This window comes from Vigna umbellata, chromosome 4, assembly GCF_029865625.1.
Source record: "Vigna umbellata cultivar VRB3 chromosome 4, Vumbellata_1.0, whole genome shotgun sequence".
Taxonomy (NCBI): domain Eukaryota; kingdom Viridiplantae; phylum Streptophyta; class Magnoliopsida; order Fabales; family Fabaceae; genus Vigna; species Vigna umbellata.
Window position 1 is genome coordinate 67,749,952 of NC_142168.1, and position 21,201 is coordinate 67,771,152.

Sequence of the window (21,201 nt, forward strand, 5' to 3'; positions counted from 1 at the left end):
TTTCTTATATTTTCAATATTTTTCCAAATGTTTCGCGATTTTTCTTTTATAAATGGGGATTCCTTTGAAAAGCCGCTTCATAAATGGTACACAATAATTTGAAAGATATTAAACAATTTAATTCATGTATAAGTGTAAAATACCTTTATATACAAGGATATTTAACTTTTTAGTTTTTTTTTTTATTCTGGCGGTCAGAAACAACATTTAATAGTTTAATTTAGATGTTTTTATATTCTCAACTATTTAGAAATCAACAATGTAGCTCTATATAATAATAATCTAGAATGAAATGATGGTAAATAGTTCTGTAAACCATCATTCTACTTTTATTAAATGATTTTTTATAACTCAATCCTTTGAAGTTTAGATTAAACTAGAACGATGTACAAGTCTGATCTGTTACAATTGTATGTTTATTGATAATAATTATAACATCTTTAACTTCAGCTCATACTTTAAGAAGTTGAAAAGATAAATAAAAAAATAGAACATGAAATTGTAGATTAGATAACTGATGGCTGAAAAACCCTAAATGGGTCAAAACTCAATTAACCAGTAAACTCCTTATTGCCGAACACAACGTCATCCTCCCTTTTTTCTTAACAGAAAAAAGAATAATATTTACAAACTATGCCAGTGCAATTTACAGTCGTGATCCATATCATGAAAATATTGGCGAAGTGTCGTTTTTCATTTCTAATTCTAATTAGAAAACCCTCTACAGGCGCTTCCAATAGAGACGGATGCTATATACAACAACCCCGCAAACAACTGTGATTCTTTCAAAACAAATTACATGAGATACTAAATCTTGTCAAATGACTTTTTTTACCAGCTATCTATTATTCTATCATCGGCAGCTGTAGATCCAAACCAGCAGAAATAACCGGGAAGTCTACATATCTGTCAACTTCAACAATACTAAGAAACTATGATAGCATGGCTAAATTTCAACCCATCTTGTCTATTTTCCAGGCTCAATAAAATTGTATCTTCATCCATAACTTTTATGTCACAATGGCATTGAAGAAAACAGCAGTCCATGCCCAACTGAAAATCATAATGCAATCATAAGTAAACAGGGACGATCATTGAAGAAGACTATCTTCGTATGAACCAAAAGAAAGCCTAGATTCTTCATGCATTAGCAAATTTTCCCGAAATCGACATTTGAAGATGTGATTTTGCATAATGTGACACAAACATGTAATTGCTCCTAGAATATCACTCTTTTAAAAAATGTCTTGCTCCTTAATGAATAATTCATCGTGTGGTTATTCAAGGTCATAGGACACAGAATGCATGTTAAAGCAGATATACTGTTATCAAATATCCAATATCATTCTAGGTTTCTGGGAAACAGAAAGTGAACAGATAAAGAACAAAAGGGACCCAACCAAGTAACAGTGGGTTGATATTACTCGAATTCAAGGTATTTATTCCCTGATAGGCTATAGATGAGTCTGAGATAAATTATAACATTTTCAGGTAACAGTTTTTGGTAAGCAATAGCAAGGACTCTCTTAATTTTAGATATATAAAAGCACCGCATCACCGAGACACAGTTAGGAAGTTCTGAAAAGGCTCCAGTGCTTTTTTCATAGCTTTTAGGAGGAAGCATCATATTTTTCAAAGGAAATAAATTAGGATTCTAGTCAGTAACTGATCGTAAATACCTCTAATCAAATGCATAGGGATCATCAGCATAGGGATTAAGAGACCCTTCTGAAAACAAATCACCTATATTTGAAGGATTAGTATGCCCTCCTCCTTTGATGCTCTGCATTAATGATATGTAAAAGGAAACATCATATATTACTAAAGCATACCATAACATGTCAGCATAAATAAAAGTAAGTACAAGGATCATTATCCCATCAGTTTTATATTCTTTTAGAAACAAAAGGGTGAAAATAAACTTTAAGCACAAACCCTTCGTCTTTTTGCTTTTAGTTATACTATATCAGTAGAATTTGATGAACTAACTCCGATGTTGCAGAAAAACAATTGGACCTAGAGAATCAAAAGATTCTTATACAGAACTAATTACAAATCTAGCAATTTACTGAGAAAAGATTAATAGGTTCCACATTAGGTAATCACCATGGAAAACACTGAAATTTAAATAATAAACTAAAGTAAATATAAAAAATTCTTTAAAATAATAAGACCATATTAGCTCTTAGCATTATCAATTCTGGTATCATCAGGATAGTGTAATAATGAAGATAAAGTGAATGAGATTATGTAAAAATTAATTGTGGCTAAAATTTAGTTTGAAATAACTCAAGTCTTTTTGTATAACAACGTGTATCGAGTTTTGCAAACAATATTGTTTAAGTACTTTAACTAATAATTGATTTTGAATATATACTTAGCAAAATGGATTTTAAAAGTTCACGTATATATTCAACTGTAATTAGCTACTTTGACACATACTTTTAATTGTAATATTTTCTAATTTCATTTTAATTATTAAAATTAAACATAAAATATATTCATAATATTTTAGAAAACTAAATGAGTAAGTTATGAGTAAAGAGATTCTTTTCAACCACTCCAAGAAATGCTTCTCCACAAGCTACCAATAGAGTTTTATTTTCTTAACCACGCCAATAAAAAGTGAAGGACGAAAGATGAGGGATGTATGTAGATATCACATCCTCCGAATAGAATAATTTTGGCTAGAAATCCAATGTTAAAACCTAGAAGAAAGGTTCAAGAGATACTACAGTAAGAATGCGACCACCCACGAAAGGGAGCCAAGAGACCCAGCAAGCAAAATGTAGATGAGGAAGGAAATTAGAGAAAATGCAACCATCAGAAAGGTAAATATGACACTGGATGAAGCTAGAACAGTGACTCTTGTTGTTTAAACCTTAACATGGTTTCTATCAAGTGATGAAAAATCACAAATCTGGGTCAAACACGCTTCCTTTAAAAAGAAGGGGATTCACCATGAGGTTACTACAAAACCAAACATGTAATAAAATGTTCAAATTTGATAACTTTGCTCCTTGATATTTTAAGAAAATATGACATACTAATAAAAAAGAAGTTTCATCTTAGTTGGTTACCTTAACAACACTTCCAGGAGTATTTACTTTTGGTGTATTTATCTTTCGATTTCTAGGATCCTGACAATAACAAGAGATTCCATATTAACAGAGACGTAAGAAGTCCGCACTCCGAAGCCATGAGATCTGGTGTGTTAGTGTTAAGTTCATGCGAGTAGTCATATTCACACACACACACACATATATATAGATGGTTAATAGAATTTAGAGAAAAACAAATACATGCCTCAAACATAACAGTACTTCTTGTTTTCCTTTTCTTTGTGATTGTTCTCCCATTAGAAGTCTCAACTTCATATTCATGGCGAGTTACCTGCTAATTCAGTTAAGTAGCCAAGGTAATTGCCAAATATCATAAGTCATTTACTCGTACCATCTTTCTAAGTCACGAATTAAGATCCCTAAAATACTAATCTTTTGCTTCGTAATTGCTGCAAAATAAGCCTCCTCTTGGCCGTTAATTCATAGTAAAGAAAGTCACCTTTCTATGACGCTTAGGTATGCTCACTGCACTTCCTGTTTTAATGTTGTCCACTTTTGTCAACAACTTTGGCACTGGTGTTTGTGTTGCTTCAAAGTAAGGAGAGTCCTTGCAAAGTAATGAAAGACCAAGGATATTAGGTAACTTAGTGAGAACATAACAATAACCTGTTACGAAGGAAGGAAAAAGTAAAATTTCTTTTCTAGAATTTCGATCTTACTAAGTCACGCTGTAGATTTCTTTTGCCACCACAAGAACTCCTTCTCTTAATTGATGAAATGGAGTAGTCCTATCATGTAAAAAGCATTACGCCAATTTTGAGAATTTAACTAAAATTCATAACAAATGTTGATGACATTCACTAGGCTAATGTATTCTAACACTTACCTACCAGATTATCATGATATTCATACGTTCATGTCATTTCTCACGAATAGAATTGCTTTAGTATCTTAATCACTCATAAATTTCAGGAGAACTATTAAGAACATACGATATCATAATAAAAATAAATGAATTGCAATTGGAATGGCCTTAAACTCACAAACCACTAAACAGTAAGTATGTTGGTACTTTCCATAACGTTCCTCTTTAAGAGAGTCAGGAGCTTGAAATGACGCATGATTTCAATAAAATATACCAAATCATAACCCTACCAATGTCTATAATCTAAAATCACCCACACATAATTTCTGCTCTAACTACATGAAGCCTTCAGAGCTCTGGCTTCTCTTCCCTTTGTGAAGTGCAAAATCATGAATAAAGTCTTTTTAACTTCAATTTTAAAACAGCTATCCTACGAGAAACTGCGCCATTCAAATCTATATAAAAGCATGTCAGTAAGAGTCATTAAAAATTAGTTATGCTTTATGTAACAAGATTATGCCCATTCTATAAGTGGTAATATTTTAATGAAGAAAATGCATGGGTTGAAAGAATATTAAAGAAGAAATTTTAGGTTAAAATGTTATACCAGCAATGTTTTCTCACTTTCCCAATTATGCCTACAGAAGGATAAATCTAATACCAAACCAATGGTATCCAAACATGAAAACTAACAAATATGGCATCTATTTGGACAGGGACGCAGACAAAGAGACTGAAACACAAATCAACCTGTTTTGAATTCACTTCTTGGTCCTCTTTGGGTTTGTCACTCATCACTTTCCACTGCAACTGCAACAAAGCCCTTTGTCTGTCTTCCTGCAATATACCCCAAATAATATTAATAAAATTATGGGATGAAATAAATTTATTCTATCAGGTATTCCATACTTTGGATTTTTGAAGATGCAACTCCTCTTCTAGCTTCCGACATTCATCTTCAAGTTCACATCTCAATGCTTTAATCTGAGCTTCATGATCATTCCTCATAAAGATTGTTTTCTACATTAACGTATCAATAGCTGAAGAATTTTGTATACAAATCTTGGCTCCGTCAAACGTGTGTGGGTGTGTGGTACCTCTCGCAGTTCATTTTCAGCTAGCAGTTGGGTACGCTTTAGTTGTTCATTGTGCTCAGCTATGAGGCTTAGTTGCTTCTTGTCATGCTCCTGTTGCATTTGATTAACCTGTAAATTGAGCAGGAAATCAAGTGACCGATTGCCTGGAATTTTTTCAACTTTAAATTAATCAAATTTCATAAAAAAGGAAAGTAATGATGCAATAATATTCCCACAACTCACAAGAGATACATACCTGTTTAAATAAAGGCATAAATTAGACCACTTTAAATTATCACTAGAAAAACTTGATACCTTTACATAACAGATTTCACAGTTACCATCACTACTATCATGGACCAATTATTTAAAAGCAATGTTCTTATGTGAAGATACATGAATGATTTTGTTTTGAGTGAATATCCAAATTGGTCATCCAAAGTTGTCCCATTAGTCTTTGGAAGTAAAACAAGAAATTAAAAAACGTCCCTATGTTGTTGTGTCACTTTATTTAGGTCCTAAATTTTACTTTAGTCCTTGAAAATTTGTCAAATTATCGTTTGAGTCACGAATTTTTGAAATTCGCCTACATTTTATGGATCAATTATAGTATTCACCTATTGTACTTTATATATTTCACATTCCCCCGTGCAAGAGTTGTTTGGCCTTTAAGTGTGGATAATGCCCGACTCCTCCTATGACCTACCTTAGGCAGAAATTCAATTCAACCTTTAATAAGAAGGATAAGAATAGAAAGGATTCAACTCCAGACCCAGTAAGTCGTAGAGACTTTCGTACCATGTCATGAACTAACTATCTGAAAAGCTTAATATATTGCATATCTAAAATATCAATCACATAATAACACTTAAAAAGAATTCAATTGTACGAGATAAAAGATTTTATTGAATAAAAGAATCAGTACATAAGCATTATATATAGACAACTCTATCGTAAAAGTAACAACAAAGAAGAGATATCCATTATCGTACTATAGTTCACATGTAATGATTACAATATCCTTTAGTAACTTAACAAGATATTTTCTCCTCATTCATAAGAAGCCCAAATGGGACATAACAGGTGGTGATAAAGTCACTATCAAATTTTTCTTCAATAACGTATCTGTTTATTTTCATGTGCTTGGTCCTATCATATTGGTCTAAATTATGAGAAATGGAAATCGCTTTACTTACTATGATAATAAAGAGTTATGGGCTTTCCACATGCCACTTTCATATAATATTTTTGAACCATAACAATTCACACATCATATATGTCAGCTTGAAGTCAGTCTTTGCACTAGACCTAGCAACAACATTTTAGCTTTTACTTTTCCAAGTCATTAAATTTCTATCCAAGAACACAATATCTTGAGATGAATCTCCTATTTCTAATAGGCCTTACATAATTTGCATCAGTATACACCTCAAATTTTAATTTTCCATTCCTCTTGAACAACAATTCCCTTCCTGGACATATCTTCAAATATTGAAGGATTTTGTTTACACTGTAAATGTCACTCCCTTGGATCATGCATAAACTAACTATGATTTGGTTAGTTATGATAAACTGACTATGATTTGGTTAGTTATGATAAACTGACTATGATTCGGTTAGTTAGGATAAACAGACTATGATAAGTTGTCAGGTCTTATGTTAGTTTATGTTAGCTTAGTAAATGAGCTTCCCTACAAGTCTCTGATATTAGTCCTTATTCACAGTAGAAATATCTTTATCACATCAAATTCTATGATGTTGTTCTAAGGGAGCTCTAGTGGTCTTTCAATCAATCTTACATGTTTATTTGAGAAAATCAAGAACATACTTTATCTAAGAGATAAAAATGTATTTCTTTGAGTAAAATACTTCTATCCTAAGAAGTACTTTAATTTTCCTAGACCCTTTATCTTGAACTAAGTATCAAACTTTTCTTTTGAGTTTTGTTTCGCCTATTCATCACCCCCTACAACAATTATGTCATCCGCATTGATCAAAAGTCAAATAAGTTTCCCTTCTAAGGAATTTTTGATGAACTATGGCCACCTACACTCTATCGATGTCCCATCATAACCTAACTAAGTACACCAAACCAAGCATGAGGAGACTGTTTACATTGACACAAGGCTTTCTTCAACATGCACACTTCATTCTCCTCTTTGATAGATATCAAACATGAAGAAATTTCATCTAGACTTCTTCTAGATGTCCATGTAAGAAAGTATTTTTCTCATCAAATTATTGCAATTCCCAACCAAATTAAGCTGTTAATAAGAGAATGATTCTAACAACATTCATCTTTGTCATTTGAGTAAATGTCTTCTCATAATCAACACCATAAGTTTGAGTAGACCCTTTAGAAACTAATAATGCTTTGTAGCAATCGTACATGTCATCAAATCTATACTTTACATTATAGATTTATATGCATCCAATTGCCATTTTATCTTGTGGTTTGTTAACAATCTCCTATTTCTGGTTCTTTTCTGACCCACTCATCTCTTCATTTGTGGCTTGATAATAGTAATATGGTTACAAAAAGAGAAACGACATACTCATCTCTTCATTCGTGGTTTGACAATAGTAATTTGGTTACAAAAAGAGAAACATATGATATTAAAATAGGTGAATGAGGAGTCATATTTTTTGTAGCACTAGGGTCTAGAACTTATGAGTCCTAACATAAAGCTCTAGAAACATTAAAAGAGGAATTGGACCTCCAACCCAGTGGACTCGAGTCGACCTTTGGCCCCAACCTACTCGGCTTGATATTTTGTATTAGGTCTACTTGACTTAACCATTTAGCCAAGGCCAACTAACATTTCTCGATCTTTGGCCTAGACAAACACATGTCGACCTTTGGCTCGAGCTGACTCTACTTACCCTTCAGCCCGGATTGACTTGTTTCGGTCTTCGAACAGGGCCAACTCAGCTCAGCTTTTAGACCTAAGTCGATTTGGCTTCACCTTCATCTTGGGCCGACTCTACTTGACCTTAGACCAAAGCCTTCTTGGTTCAACCTTATCCTCAACCGCCTTGGCTCAACTTAGATGCACTTTGATTTTGGATTTTCAAACTCTAAAACACGATCAAATCTAAATTTGATCCAAATCCATTTAAGTAGATTGGATTTAAAATCTAAAAATATGGATATGGATTTGGGATAAATCCATTTAAATGGACTTAAAACAATATAAATTTTAGTTTATTATAAATTGGATCTAAAAATCTGAGTTTTTTGCCCACCCTTAGCTTTAGTTTTTCCAAAGGAATGAGAGTCTTCTCCTTTCTAGTTACCTAAAGTAAGTCTGCTTGGTGCGATCAAATTTCTTGCAATGAATGAATTAACAATCTTCCTTAACTTTTGAGTTGAATTTCATGTTTCCAAGATTTAAGATCTCAGGTTTGGAAGCTTTCCAGACAACATGGCAGCTTCATCAGTCGAGAGCTTATTCACCATGACCATGGAACAAGTTTCCTCACCCAAACAATGTAGGGAAGAAGTTTTCTTTCCAAGAATTTGTATTCTGGTAGGGTCATATTTAAAATTCAAACCTAACAAGAACGTAAATATCTAGGATTTAGACAAACTAAGCAAGAAAGGCAACATCTATGCTATTTTCAAACTTCAAATTTTGATACTAGTCCAATTAAATCCATAGACCCTTTAATATTCCAGTGTATTTTGCGACACAGAGGACACCCTATATAGGACTGAAGATCTTGTTTTCTAACTCATAACAAAACGTGTTATAATAAGAAATAAGTAATTTCAAGGTCTTCCAAATTTCACATGCACAGGAGTAAAACATATAATTTATGTAATCATGGATCCCCATAGTCAGATGATAATCTGTGAGTCATTATTGTCCCAAACTTTTCAATATGATAGAACCTACCCTTGAATGTGCACCTAATAAATTTAGCCCATTAGAAATAATTTCGACCATCAAAAAGATCATCATCAAGCAAATGTGAAAAATAAGCATTACCTAGTGGAATTGTCATACCAAAGAAGTGATTCCTTAAGACCCTTTTTTTTAGAGAAAATCATGAACAATGCCCTTTACAAAGGAGAGATACAAAACCCGAGGCAGAGGTTCTTAACAGGGGCAGGTCTATAACAGTCATCTCATGTTAACTCCAGTGAAGGAAATAGCGACAACAACGGTTAGAAAATGGGTGGTGTGGCAAACCCTCACACACTCAGACAAGGGGAACAGGCATGTAGGTGGACGCGTGGCTGCTCCAATGGTGACACAACTCCAGGGAGCTGTCAGATTGGAGAATGGCGAATCTCTTGGTGTGGTTGTCGGTCAAGTTGGTCTCTCTGGCCGTGGTAGTGACGATGATGGTGACAATAAAATTACTCATGAAACACAAACTAGGTGCACTTTAGACAAACCAGCTAAACAAAATAAATAGGAGCACAAAATAACCCCAAAATGTTAAAAATGCAACTAAGACGGCAAAGGGAAAAGTACAGAAGCTTATATCCCATTATCAGAAGTTCTAATACCAACTTTAAGAGAATTCAGCTATATAGAAAAGATTTTATTGAATTTAATAAATGAAACAGCACATAAACGTCCATTCATAGAGATTAGAAAGAGATCTCTAGTATTTTACAATAGCACACTTGTGACGATTGCAATATCCTTTTGTAACTTCAACAAATATTTTCTCCGGACTCAACAATAAGTTTATTTTAAAAATGGATTTTTAACTAATTAGAACATAAAGTAATTAAAAGTGTAACTAAAGCCGAATCAGACCACTTAGAATCGCATGTAATAGAAAATGCTATGCCAGATTATTTCTAAGTAGCCAATAATTTAAAATTCAACACTTTTTCCTATGCTTACCAGCAACGTGTGTTCTTCCTGAATACGCATCAACTGCTGCCTTGATTCTTCGTTGCATTCTGCAATTTTTTTATCACATCTACCCTCAATTTCGGCAATAGTTTTGTCTGTCTGAAGGTTAAAATTGGTTAGAAACAAGTTAATGGAAATAACATCTCACAGATGCCAGGATATACTATCAAACCTTGTCTTTTTCCATATTCACAATTTCCATCTTCTCCAATTCATACTTCCTCTTAATGTCATTGATAGCCTGTTCAAATAATGAAGATTTCACGCGAAGTTAGGGCTCTATTTGTCCAGAACCAATAGTAGGTAGCCAGCTATATGTACAAGACCTGATCATTTCTCTGAGATATTTCTTTCAAATGCCTTGATAGTTCTAACTGTTTATTCTCTACCATTTGATCATATTGCTTCCTAGCTTCTGAAAGTTTGCTTTCAACAGCAGTCAACAATGATATGTTCTGCAAAGTCAAAAAAAAAAAAAAAACTCAAATAATACACAAAAAACCAGTCAGGAACAGGCAATTTGCACAATATGTTTGCTCCAAAACCTCTGTGATTTGATCTTGTAGCTTCTTTTCCTGTTCCTTACAATGTAAAACACACTGTTCTTTTTCCTCCAGGGCATTATGAAGCTGGATTACTTCTTGATCTAGAGAATCAGCATGCTTCTCTAGTTTTATTCTCTCCTTTTGCAAAGTATCTATTTCCTCTGATTTCTTCAATATCTCGGCCTGTAGTCTTTCGGTATTTTCTTTGCTTTCAGTCTCTAATGCTGAAACCTTCAGCAGCAAGTCTTGCTGCAAAGCATTAGATACCTCAATAAAGAACTCGACAATGTATGTCGATAGGAAATCAACTAAAACAGATTAACTTTCATACCACGTGCTTGTCTGATGATCTAGAACTTTCTAATAGAAGTTCAACTTTCTCTTCTAATTTGGAAATTAATACCTCTGCTTCTTTCTTTTTTGAGATTAAATTCTCAGTTTCTGACACCAAACTTTGAATTCTCTCAGCAGCTAATCGAGAGTCCTCTGTAAGTTGGGCTACCGTAGATTCTTGAACTTTCTGAAGTTCATCCACAGTTTTGTTTAACTCGTAGTTTTTCATTTGAGTTGCGTTCTTTTCTAATTCCAAGACTACAAATTTGTTATTAAGCTCACTATACTGGTATTGAGCATGTTTTGAGAAAGTTTCTCTCTCCTTCTGAACCAACTGGAAGCCAGAAGCATAGAGTAAATTCATTTCATCAAACTTGCTCAAAAGATTCAGGCTTTCTTTGTCTAAATTTGACAAATCTGCAGCCAAAGACTGAAGTGTTTCGTTAAGGTTTTCAATTTCCTGAAGTGACATGTCATGCTTTTCTGCAAGCCCGGTATTCAGCAATTGAAGATCACTCTTTTCTTTCTCCAATTTCTCTTGACAGGTTATGTGACGCATAATTTCATCTTCTTTAACTTTTAACTGAAGGTGAACCTCTTCCAAAGTTGAGTTCAAATTCTCTGTAGCCAATCTACTAGATGCTAACATTTCTTCTAAATTCCTTATCATATTATCTGCAAACAAAATGAATTTCCATACAACAATTCAAATCAGTAGCAAGTTAAGATACAGGATATCTAGTCTGCTGAGAATTATAAGGATTTAGGTATGAAAAAGAAAAAAAATTGAAACCTAATAACCTGAAATTGCATGAATTTGATGTGATACAAAAGACAAAGTACTAGCCCATGTATAACGTGAGAAGAAAGCTACTAAGTTATCTCGAATGAGACAATATTCCATGACAAATCAAATAATGTTATTTTAAACATTCTTATCAGTATCTTCTCAGTCAAACAGAAACAGAACTTACTTTTATACCTGCTTTTATCATTTTAGTTTGAAAAGCATTGGAAGGTTCCATCTTGACAGGCTATTAAGATATATAATATAGAAGCTGTTGAGTACACATCTTGCATTAAGTAATTAGTTACTTGTGGCCAGTGGTAGATCCAGATAACGTCTGATGTAGGGGTTGAAAGTAAATAAACTTTGACCACTAATTATGGATGTAACACAGGATATGAATATGATACGACATTGGACATGATATGACCTTACCTTAAATAACCATGCCCAAATGCTTTTTTATTACCCTGACATACCACCACACCTTGGTTTGAAATGTAGTCAAATGAAAGATTATTACAAGTTCTACCAAAAGAGTTGAAAAGGAACCTTAGATTAGCTATATAAGTGCCAGTATCATTTCCAAGAAATCAAGATCATTAAAGACGAGAGCCAAGTACAAATACGAAATAAGATTAAAGCATAAAATATGCAAACCAAGAAGACAATTTATTGATACTTTGCAGTATGCGATTTTTGAATTTCAAAATATGACCTAAATAACACATAACAAACAAAAGCAGATATATAAACTGAACACATGACCCTCGAGGACCAAAATACGTTTAGTAATGACCCACCTCATCTGAAATCCTTTCAATATAATGCATCAATCCTACATCCCAAGAGATATAACATTATATATAGCCTGATATATACAAAACAATTGCAATTTGCAACATAATCCTCACCTTTCTCTTCTATAACGTTGGCAACTCTGCAGTGTTCATCTCTGTGAAATTTCTCCTTTTCTTCTGAAGCAAACTTGAGCTTCTCTAGTTCGTTATCACCTATAATAGGGATAACCATATGTTACCTATGGTAGCATTATGGATATTAAATATCGGAACATCACAATTACAACATATCAAACCAAGCTATATTTCAATTCAATTTTTTTTACCGAAGTTTTAAACTGAAAAGAACTTACGGGTTCTAATTGTTTCCTGTGCAGAATCTAGCTTCAAAGATAAACCATCCATCTGTTTACTCAAGCTATCAAGAGTTTTTGAACTTGCTGACAGTTTATTTTCCAATGTCTCCTTATCTTTTTCGGCTATATCAGCAAGATGAACCAGTAGACTAGTTAAAAGAAAAACCAAATGAAAAAAATAAAATAAAAAAACAAAAAGTATAGGGAACTTGAATATTCATACCATCCTGAACCAGACCAGCCAAGTTCTGTAAAGTCTCCGTAAGTTGATCACATAAAGTCTTAGTAGAAGAGAACTTAGACTCCAATCCCTTCCACAGTTTCTCATCTTCCTTCTGCTTGACCTGGAGCTTGGCATTTTCGTTTAAAGCATTCTGCAATTTTTCTTCCAATGCGCGCACACACGCCTGCGACTTCTTAAGCTTAGCATTCTGCCGAGGAACAGCAATAGAGTAACAACATCTCAATAAAACAACAAATACGAAATCCTAAGCATCATACACTTTAATTCACGTGCGTGCAATCCTCGCCTCACAGCGCAAGCTCAAAGGAAAGTATCATCATACCGCATTTTCAAGATCAGTCTTCGCCGAAGCTTGCTCTTTCACCAATTTCTCTGCACATGAATAAATCGAAGAAGCATGGTCACGTTACGATAAGAATTTCCGACATAATCTTCGTTCTCGAATAAGCAGGAAAATATACCGAAAAGAACATAATTGAAGTGAAATTGCGTTCAAAACCTGCGGTGAGCTTCAGGTTTGCAAAACTCCCCGATGAAACGGTATCCACAGAAGGACGCGAAGATAATGGCTTGGAAGCTCCCGAAATTGAACCGTACAACGATTTGAATTGGTCCAGGCTCTTGGAGACTGGGAATGCTAGCTTCTTCTGCATAGCGAAGATCGAAATGGAACCCTAGAAGATGTGAGTGAAGTTTTCAAGCGTTTTTCTTCTCTGCCACACAGCGTTGCAAGGGGCGGTTCTCTTCTCTGACACACTGCGCTCAAAGGGACGTTTCAGTTGAGTGTGAAAATGAAATTTAGTTAGGCGCCATGGTGACGCAATATTTATACTCTCGCGTGAGCGGGATTTTTGTTCGTCTAGACCGTTAACTTCCTTCCAGACAGAAAGGTTTCTTTTTATTATTTTTACAGTAATTAAATTAAATATTTTTAAGTTATAATTAGTTGTGGAAAAACAATTATGGAAAGCAGTCTTCTTTCAATATCGAAAGAGAACAATTTTCCAAAATTACATAAATAAACTAGTTGTATTTAAAAGAACATAATTTATTAACTTTAATGTTTTTAAATTACGGACTTTTATGATAAAACAAAACGCAATTTCTTAAAAAAGAAATAATTTTATAAATATTTAAAATATTTCTATTGTTTAAAAAGTTAAGAGTGTTTTTTCAAACCTAATTTGAGTTATTATCGTAATAAAATTGTGGTCATCTTCAATTATTTAAAACACGAAGTTGTAAATATATTCAATTACTAATATCCTATTTAAAAACGAAAGTCAAATACCAACATATCTAATATGTTAACATAAAAATGTGGTTATATGTATCTTTTTACGCTAATATTTAGTCATTGCGCGTAAAGGAATTTATCATGTGTATGAATATATCTTGGTAAATGTCTAAGATATACTTGGTCCTCATGATCCAACAATAATACGACTTGGTCGGCTATATGTCGGTTAAACAAAATCAGCATATGCAAAACATTGATCAAGTTGATTTAATATTATGATTAAAGTATAATTAAGTAGTTTTATTAACTGAAGACTAATAAGATGATTGACTACATGGATCGGTAAAAAGTTCATAAAACATAATATAAATAACTCAATATAGTAGATAAATTAATTACGTTTCATTATTACAACATTTATTACTTTCTCACGCATTTGGCTAACATAAGCGTTAAAGTGTCTTTTACAGGTACAACTCTTGCTTGACTTGCGAAGACGAGTACCTTTGAAGTTGGAGCATAAAGTACTTGGAGTTGGAGTCTTAGCATAGTATATTCAGTTCCATAAGAATTCCATTATGGGGCCTACATATATTCTATGAAAAATTATTACATGGTGTCTACAATGAGCAAGATGGTTGGATCAAAAGAAGCGAGACCAGAACCCTCCTCGACTGACATAGTTGTTATCTTGGAAAGGCCCAAATGCAGCAAGAATTCAATGAGTTTAAGATGAGAAGTGCGAAAAAGATGGATGCCTTAATGAAAGAAAATGCTAGACTGAGAAGGAAGGTCAAAGTTGAAGGAACAATCGACAAGGGGAAGGAGAAGGTAATCATCGAAAATGTAGGGTCAATGCAAAGATGTACATGTAGCCTTAGATTTGATAATGACATTGAAGCGGAAAGTGGCTACCACACTACCCCCAAAATTTGAGGGGCAATGAACAACTCCTCGGCAGCAAGAGGAAGTTGTTGACATGCTTTCATGTATGTTATCAGTCAGTTTGTATTCGACTAATGATGTTGTTATGTGCAAGGTCTTTCCTACCACCTTGAAAGAACCAGCCTTGGATTGGTTTACTCACCTAACCCCCTACTCCATCTAACCTACCTAACCCCCTACTCCATCTAACCTACCTAACCCTTTTCTTTGATACCCTAACATCGTCTTTCACAACTTGATTTACTACTAGTCGCACCATTATCCCACGTCCCTCTCATTTCTTAATATTAGGCAAGAGAAAAGGGACTATGAACCTTCATTGATAGGTTCAACAAAGTAGCCTTGAGGACCAAGAACCTAAATCCTGAATTTGTTTTGCACTACATGATCACGATACTAAGGTTGGAACCTTTTGTGGATAATATGTGTTGACTTTGCCCACAAGTATTGACAAGTTGAGGCAACAGGCAACTAAACTTATGTGATTGGAGGAGATGAGAGGCTACAAGAATAAGATTAGATTTGAGACCATGCCGATAGAAAAGAATGGAGTTGATCAAGACTCGACATAAAAAAAGTGGTTTCTACCAGAGAAAGCCAAAGCATACCTGGTTTTCATTATATTTACCATTAAAAACAACTAGATCTCGCGTGTTGGAGGAAGCGTTACAAACAAACCTCATACCACCGCCTAAAAAGTCCCAAATATCGCCAAATGTCGATATGAAGAAATACTGCAGATACCACAGGAACTATGATCATACAATAGACGAGTTCACGACACTCAGAGATAAGGTTGAAGAATTGATCCAAGTCGGACACCTCAAGCGGTTCGTAAGGCATGATGACAAATGAGTCTCGTGTGTTGACTACCGTATGTATGATGAACAAAAAGAAGGTTGAAGAGATCAGGAAAAGGAAGAATAGAAGGAAAAGTCAACCCATCATGAGGAAAAATGCTATGATATTATGCCTTTCTAGAGAGGCACAACCAATACAATATCTAGGGGATTTGCTAAAGGAGGCTAATCGTCGTCGGCTAGGAAGCAATAATTGAGAGTCATGCAATTTGACAACGTAATATTTAAAACCTTAAGGAGGAAAATGATGCCTCTTATTACCTCGGGGACCTTAACTTTTGAGGGGTGGACCTTCAGCAAGACGACCATATGGTCATCATAGTGGAAATTGAGAATTTTGTTGTCAAGAGATCTTGATGGATCAAGGAAATTCAAAAGACATACTCTATCGAAAGACATACAAAAATCTAAAGTTGCCGAAAGAGGCGATGACCCCATAAGATAAACCCATATTTAGGTTTTTTGGAGAAAGGGTTGATACTAAAGGTTATAGTGATCTGCACACCACTTTTGAGGAAGCAAATCTGACAAAGACCATACCTACCTGATATCTCATGATAGATGCAAACACGTCGTATAACATATTGTTAAGATGACCATCATCAACCTCTTAGGGCAGTTGTATCTACTCCTCACCTAACCATGGAGTTCCCATCTTTATCAGGAGACATCATCATGCTCCATGGGGACCAAAAGACGACTCAAGATTTTTCCATCACAAGCCTACGACTCTTTGTCCCACAACTTTATCATAACAATATTGACCGAGCAAATGGAGAAAGTTGCATTATCTCTTGCCACAATAATACGAAGGTTGAGGCCTTATTTCCATGCCACACGGTTGTGGTCAAGACAGATTACATAATACATAAGATTTTGTAGAAACCAAACCTAGCAAGAAGGATGTCATCATGGTTTGTTGAGTTATCAAAATTCAATATTCGATATAAGTTGAGAGGGTCGATAAAGGCACAATGATGAATGCATATTTATACCCTCATTTAGCCTTTAATATTGCATTCTTAATTGGCTTTAGTACTTGATGACTGCATATTTATGCTCATATTTATGGATTCTAAGGTTAAGTTGAATTAATGCAATTGTTTCTTTCGATTATTGATTTGAGTTGTTCTCTTTCTATGTCTTTCATCTCTCAATCATATTAAAAGCAATGATTTTTGCATCATAAGGTGTTTGAATCTACATGCATATTAATCATACGAGTTTAAGGGTTTCTAGGTTTTTCTTGAGAATTTACTTTGATTGAATTTAGGACCTTTCATATGATTAAATGAGTTTTTGCTATTAGTTGAGCATGTACTTTGATTGGTGGTAATAATTTCAACTATAATTAATTGAGAATTTACTTTGAATAATTAGTTTTTAATTTGGTTACGAGATTTAAGAAGAAATATGATTAAACACAATAGAATTTGATTGAGAATGTACTTTGGTTGAATTCATTGTAAATAACCTCGAAAGGTCTTGCATTTCATTGAGAATTTACTTTGGTCAACTGCATGATCGCCCTCAAATTAATTAAGAATGTACTTTAATTAATTTGAAACTTGAACAATAATTAATTGAACAATGATCCGTGGATAACCGATGATGAATCTATCTTGGAAAAGTAGTGGAATTAGATTAATTCATCATAATTATTTTTAAGTTTCCATTTGTTCTTCAAACATTCTTCATACATTAACTTCATTAGCATTGTTTCTCACTTTTATTCTTAAGCATTGCATAACATTTATAAGAGTCAAATATTGTAAAGCAATTTCGTATTCATTGGGAGATGACTCAGGGTTACTTTAACCCTATCTACTTTCTTGAATACTACTTGGCAATACTGAAGTTTTCTTGAAAAGTAGTATTAATCTGATAACTTCAACGACAGCGTATCAGTACTTTGATAGAATATGTTAATTAGGATTTGTTATAATTTGATTTATTGAGAATGAGATACAAAAACATGTTAAAAATAGCTTTTTAGTTGCATATTTATTCTTTGGATATTGTGAGGTATGCTAGTGTAACTGTACCTAAGTTGAGTTCAAGAAGGTGTGGAAATAAATTGGTTAAAGTTTCATACCTTAATGTTAAATCCAAAAATAGAAAATAATCAAAATCATAAGAATTCAAGCCAAACATTGCATGAAGAAGTTAAAAAAAAGCATGAAAAAGTGAAGAAATTTGACCTAGCCAAAAAGAGGGAACGAGTAACAAAAATTGGATCTTGTGACTTTCATTATTTTTTCTGCAAAAAGGACTTTGATAATTCTTTATGATAAAAGATAATTTGGAGAAAATATATCTTTAGATATTTTATTTGATATTCTTAAATAATTACCTTATTTAACTATAGTAATAAATATCAAAAGATAGTATTGACAAAATCTTTTTGAACCTAGCAAAGATCTTCCCAAATAATTTTAGATCTCCACAACAATTAAATATATCTTGAAGAAACTGGATTATTTAGAAGATCACTAGAGGATATTACATTATCATAAGGAAGTTTACAACAATAGAAAATACTGAAACAAAGCTCAATCCAATTTTTATATAAAAAGACTTAGAAAAATACATTATGGGATCTTTGGAACCCTTTGAGGGACCTAATTTCGTCCTCTTCATTTTTCTCGTTCTCCACCTCCTTCTATTTGGACGGGGAAAGAATCTGGCTAAAAACTTTATTTCCATATTTTCCCAACTGGTCAGTCAAGCTTTGATTTGGGTGAGATTGTAACCAACTTCTGGCCCTTCCTATTAGTGAAAATGGAAACAACCTGAGGTACACAACATCCTCATCATTAGAATCTATTCCCAGTGTTCCACATAATTCAAAGAATGAGGCCAAATGATTGAGTGGATCTGAGGTTAAGTTGAATTAATGCAATTGTTTCTTTTGATTATTGATTTGAGTTGCTCTCTTGAAATGTCTTTCATCTCTCAATCATATTAAAAGTAATGATTTTTGCATCATATGGTGTTTGAATCTACATGCATATTGATCATATGAGTTCAAGGGTTTCTAGGTTTTGTTGAGAATCTACTTTGATTGAATTTAGGAACTTTCATATGAGTAAATGAGTTTTTGCTATCAATTGAGAATGTACTTTGATTGGTGGTAATAATTTCAATTATAATTAATTGAGAATTTACTTTGATTAATTAGCTTTTAATTTGGTTAGGAGATTTAAGAATAGACATGATTAAACACAATTGAATTTGATTGTGAATGTACTTTGGTTGAATATTGTGAATAATCTAGAAAGGTCTTGCATTTGATTGAGAATCTACTTTGGTTAACTGCATGATAGCCCTCAAATTAATTAAAAATGTACTTTAATTAATTTGAAACTTGAACAATAATCAATTGAACAATGATTTGTGGATAACCGATGGTGAATCTATCTTGGAAAAGTAGTGGAATTAGCCTATTTCATCATAATTGTTTCTAAGTTTACTCTTTGTTCTTCAAACATTCTTCAAACATTAATTCTATTAGCATAGTTTCTCACTTTTATTCTTGAGCATTGCATTGCATTCATAAGATTCAAATATTAAAAGCAATTCCGTATTTGGTGGGAGACGACTCAGGGTTACTTTACGCTATCTAGTTTCTTGAATACTACTTGGCAATACTGAAGTTGCCTTAAAAAGTAGTATTAATTTGATAGCTTCAACGACAACATATCAAATTTGGCGCCGTGGCCGAGGAATACGGTTAGTATTTTGAATATTTTGGATCTTATTTTTATTTTATTTTTATCTTTATTTGTTTTTTTATTTAACGCAAATACATTTAATTTAGTTTGAGTTATTGTGTAGCCTTTATTTATTCTTATTTTTAGCAAAATATGTGTTCTTGTTTCAATTGAGAATTTCTCTTGAGAAATACTTGAGGCAAGTTTGAATATACTCTGGCTAGGAAAGACTTAAGTTGTCCATTGTGACACACCTCTCTTTCCTGGGAGTGGGCACAAACAAAGTCTCTCTTATATCTTATTTGAAATCTTTCTCTAAAGCAAGAGCAAAAGAAAAAAAAAGTCAAAGAACAGAGAAACAACTTCAAGCATACTGTGTAATGCATGACCAGAGCTAACTCGAGAGAATTTTATCAAATTAATCCGGAAGTTGAAAGGAATTTGCGTAAGCTGGGGAGAAGTTTGAAATTTCGATGTTTTACTGAGGGAACACTTCCTACATCTGAAGTCATACCACCTTCATTATCTTCAGTCATAAATATACCATCTAATCCTTTACCTGATCCTAATCCAAATAGAATGGCACAAAGAACTATCAGACAGCTAGCCACCTCCCATAATACAGTTACCCGAAGTAACATTGAATACCCTAATGAGGAGTGGGAGTTGAGACTTGACCTGTTAAATGCCTTACCAAAGTTCAATGGGTTATCAAGGGAGAATCCACATAAGCACTTGAGACAATTTCACATGTTGTGTGAAAATTTTAGATCTCCCAGGATCACAATAGAGAGCCTTAAAATGAGAGCTTTTCCTTTTACTCTCCAAGGAGCAGCTCAAGATTGGTGGTATTATCTTTCTGCACGGATTACAAATTGGGAAACTATTGAAAGACTCTTTCTTGAGAAGTATTTTCCTGCATCCAGATTATCTGCCATCTGTAGAGAAATCCAAGATATAAGATAGAGAGATAGAGACAATCTTAGTGAATATTGGGAAAGATTCAAGAAACTATGTGCTTCATGCCCTCAACTCCAAATGGAAGATTTCATTCTAAGCTTTTATGAAGGCTTAAGTCCAACTGATATGTCATAGGAAGATGCTGCAAGCGGAGGATCTTTCTTAGACAGGTCACCAGAAGATGGTATAGATCTAATAGAACGGAAGGCAGTAGAAAATCAAAAGTATGAAACAAGAGAAAATTCAATGACTCTGTTGAAAGGAGTGCATGAAATTGAAAATGGTGCAGTTGATGGGAAGAAGATAGATGAAAGATTGAATAAGCTAGAGAGAAAACTCGACGAGATTGCAAGTTTATTTAAAACCTCAACTCCACAAATTTCTAGGAAATATGAAATTTTCATTTCAACTGACCATTATATTGATGAATGTCCTAGCTTGGTGGAAACCACTATGGAAAGCCCATCTCAAGCTTTTGCTGCAAACATGTTTGGAAGAAATAGACCATACCAGAATTATCATGATTCATCCTCCAATA

General features: G+C 33.6%; 1 protein-coding gene across 1 annotated transcript; it reads right to left on the reverse strand.

The window, feature by feature from the left end:
• Window positions 1-525: 525 nt before the first annotated feature.
• On the reverse strand, window positions 526-13,723 carry LOC124841789 (synaptonemal complex protein 1). Its single transcript, XM_088111792.1, has 19 exons — window positions 13,445-13,723; window positions 13,268-13,317; window positions 12,925-13,132; window positions 12,699-12,824; window positions 12,460-12,558; window positions 10,757-11,433; window positions 10,426-10,674; window positions 10,207-10,335; window positions 10,053-10,121; window positions 9,869-9,979; window positions 5,025-5,132; window positions 4,837-4,947; window positions 4,678-4,764; window positions 3,782-3,850; window positions 3,562-3,669; window positions 3,307-3,396; window positions 3,081-3,140; window positions 1,680-1,783; window positions 526-1,053 (listed from the first exon to the last, which is right to left on the reverse strand). Exons 1-18 carry the CDS (start codon window positions 13,596-13,598, stop codon window positions 1,682-1,684), a joined length of 2,607 nt encoding a protein of 868 aa, XP_087967918.1. The 5' UTR covers window positions 13,599-13,723; the 3' UTR covers window positions 526-1,053; window positions 1,680-1,681.
• Window positions 13,724-21,201: the final 7,478 nt, after the last annotated feature.

Bases quoted from the DNA above. Each gene is read 5' to 3' on its own strand.
- LOC124841789 (XM_088111792.1), bottom strand. From the start codon at position 13,598: ATGCAGAAGAAGCTAGCATTCCCAGTCTCCAAGAGCCTGGACCAATTC. The intron at 5,133-9,868 runs GTAAGCATAGGA...CTCAATTTACAG, and splicing joins AGGAAGAACACACGTTGCTG to GTTAATCAAATGCAACAGGA. The intron at 3,141-3,306 runs GCATGTATTTGT...TGTTATTGTCAG, and splicing joins GAAGTACTGTTATGTTTGAG to GATCCTAGAAATCGAAAGAT.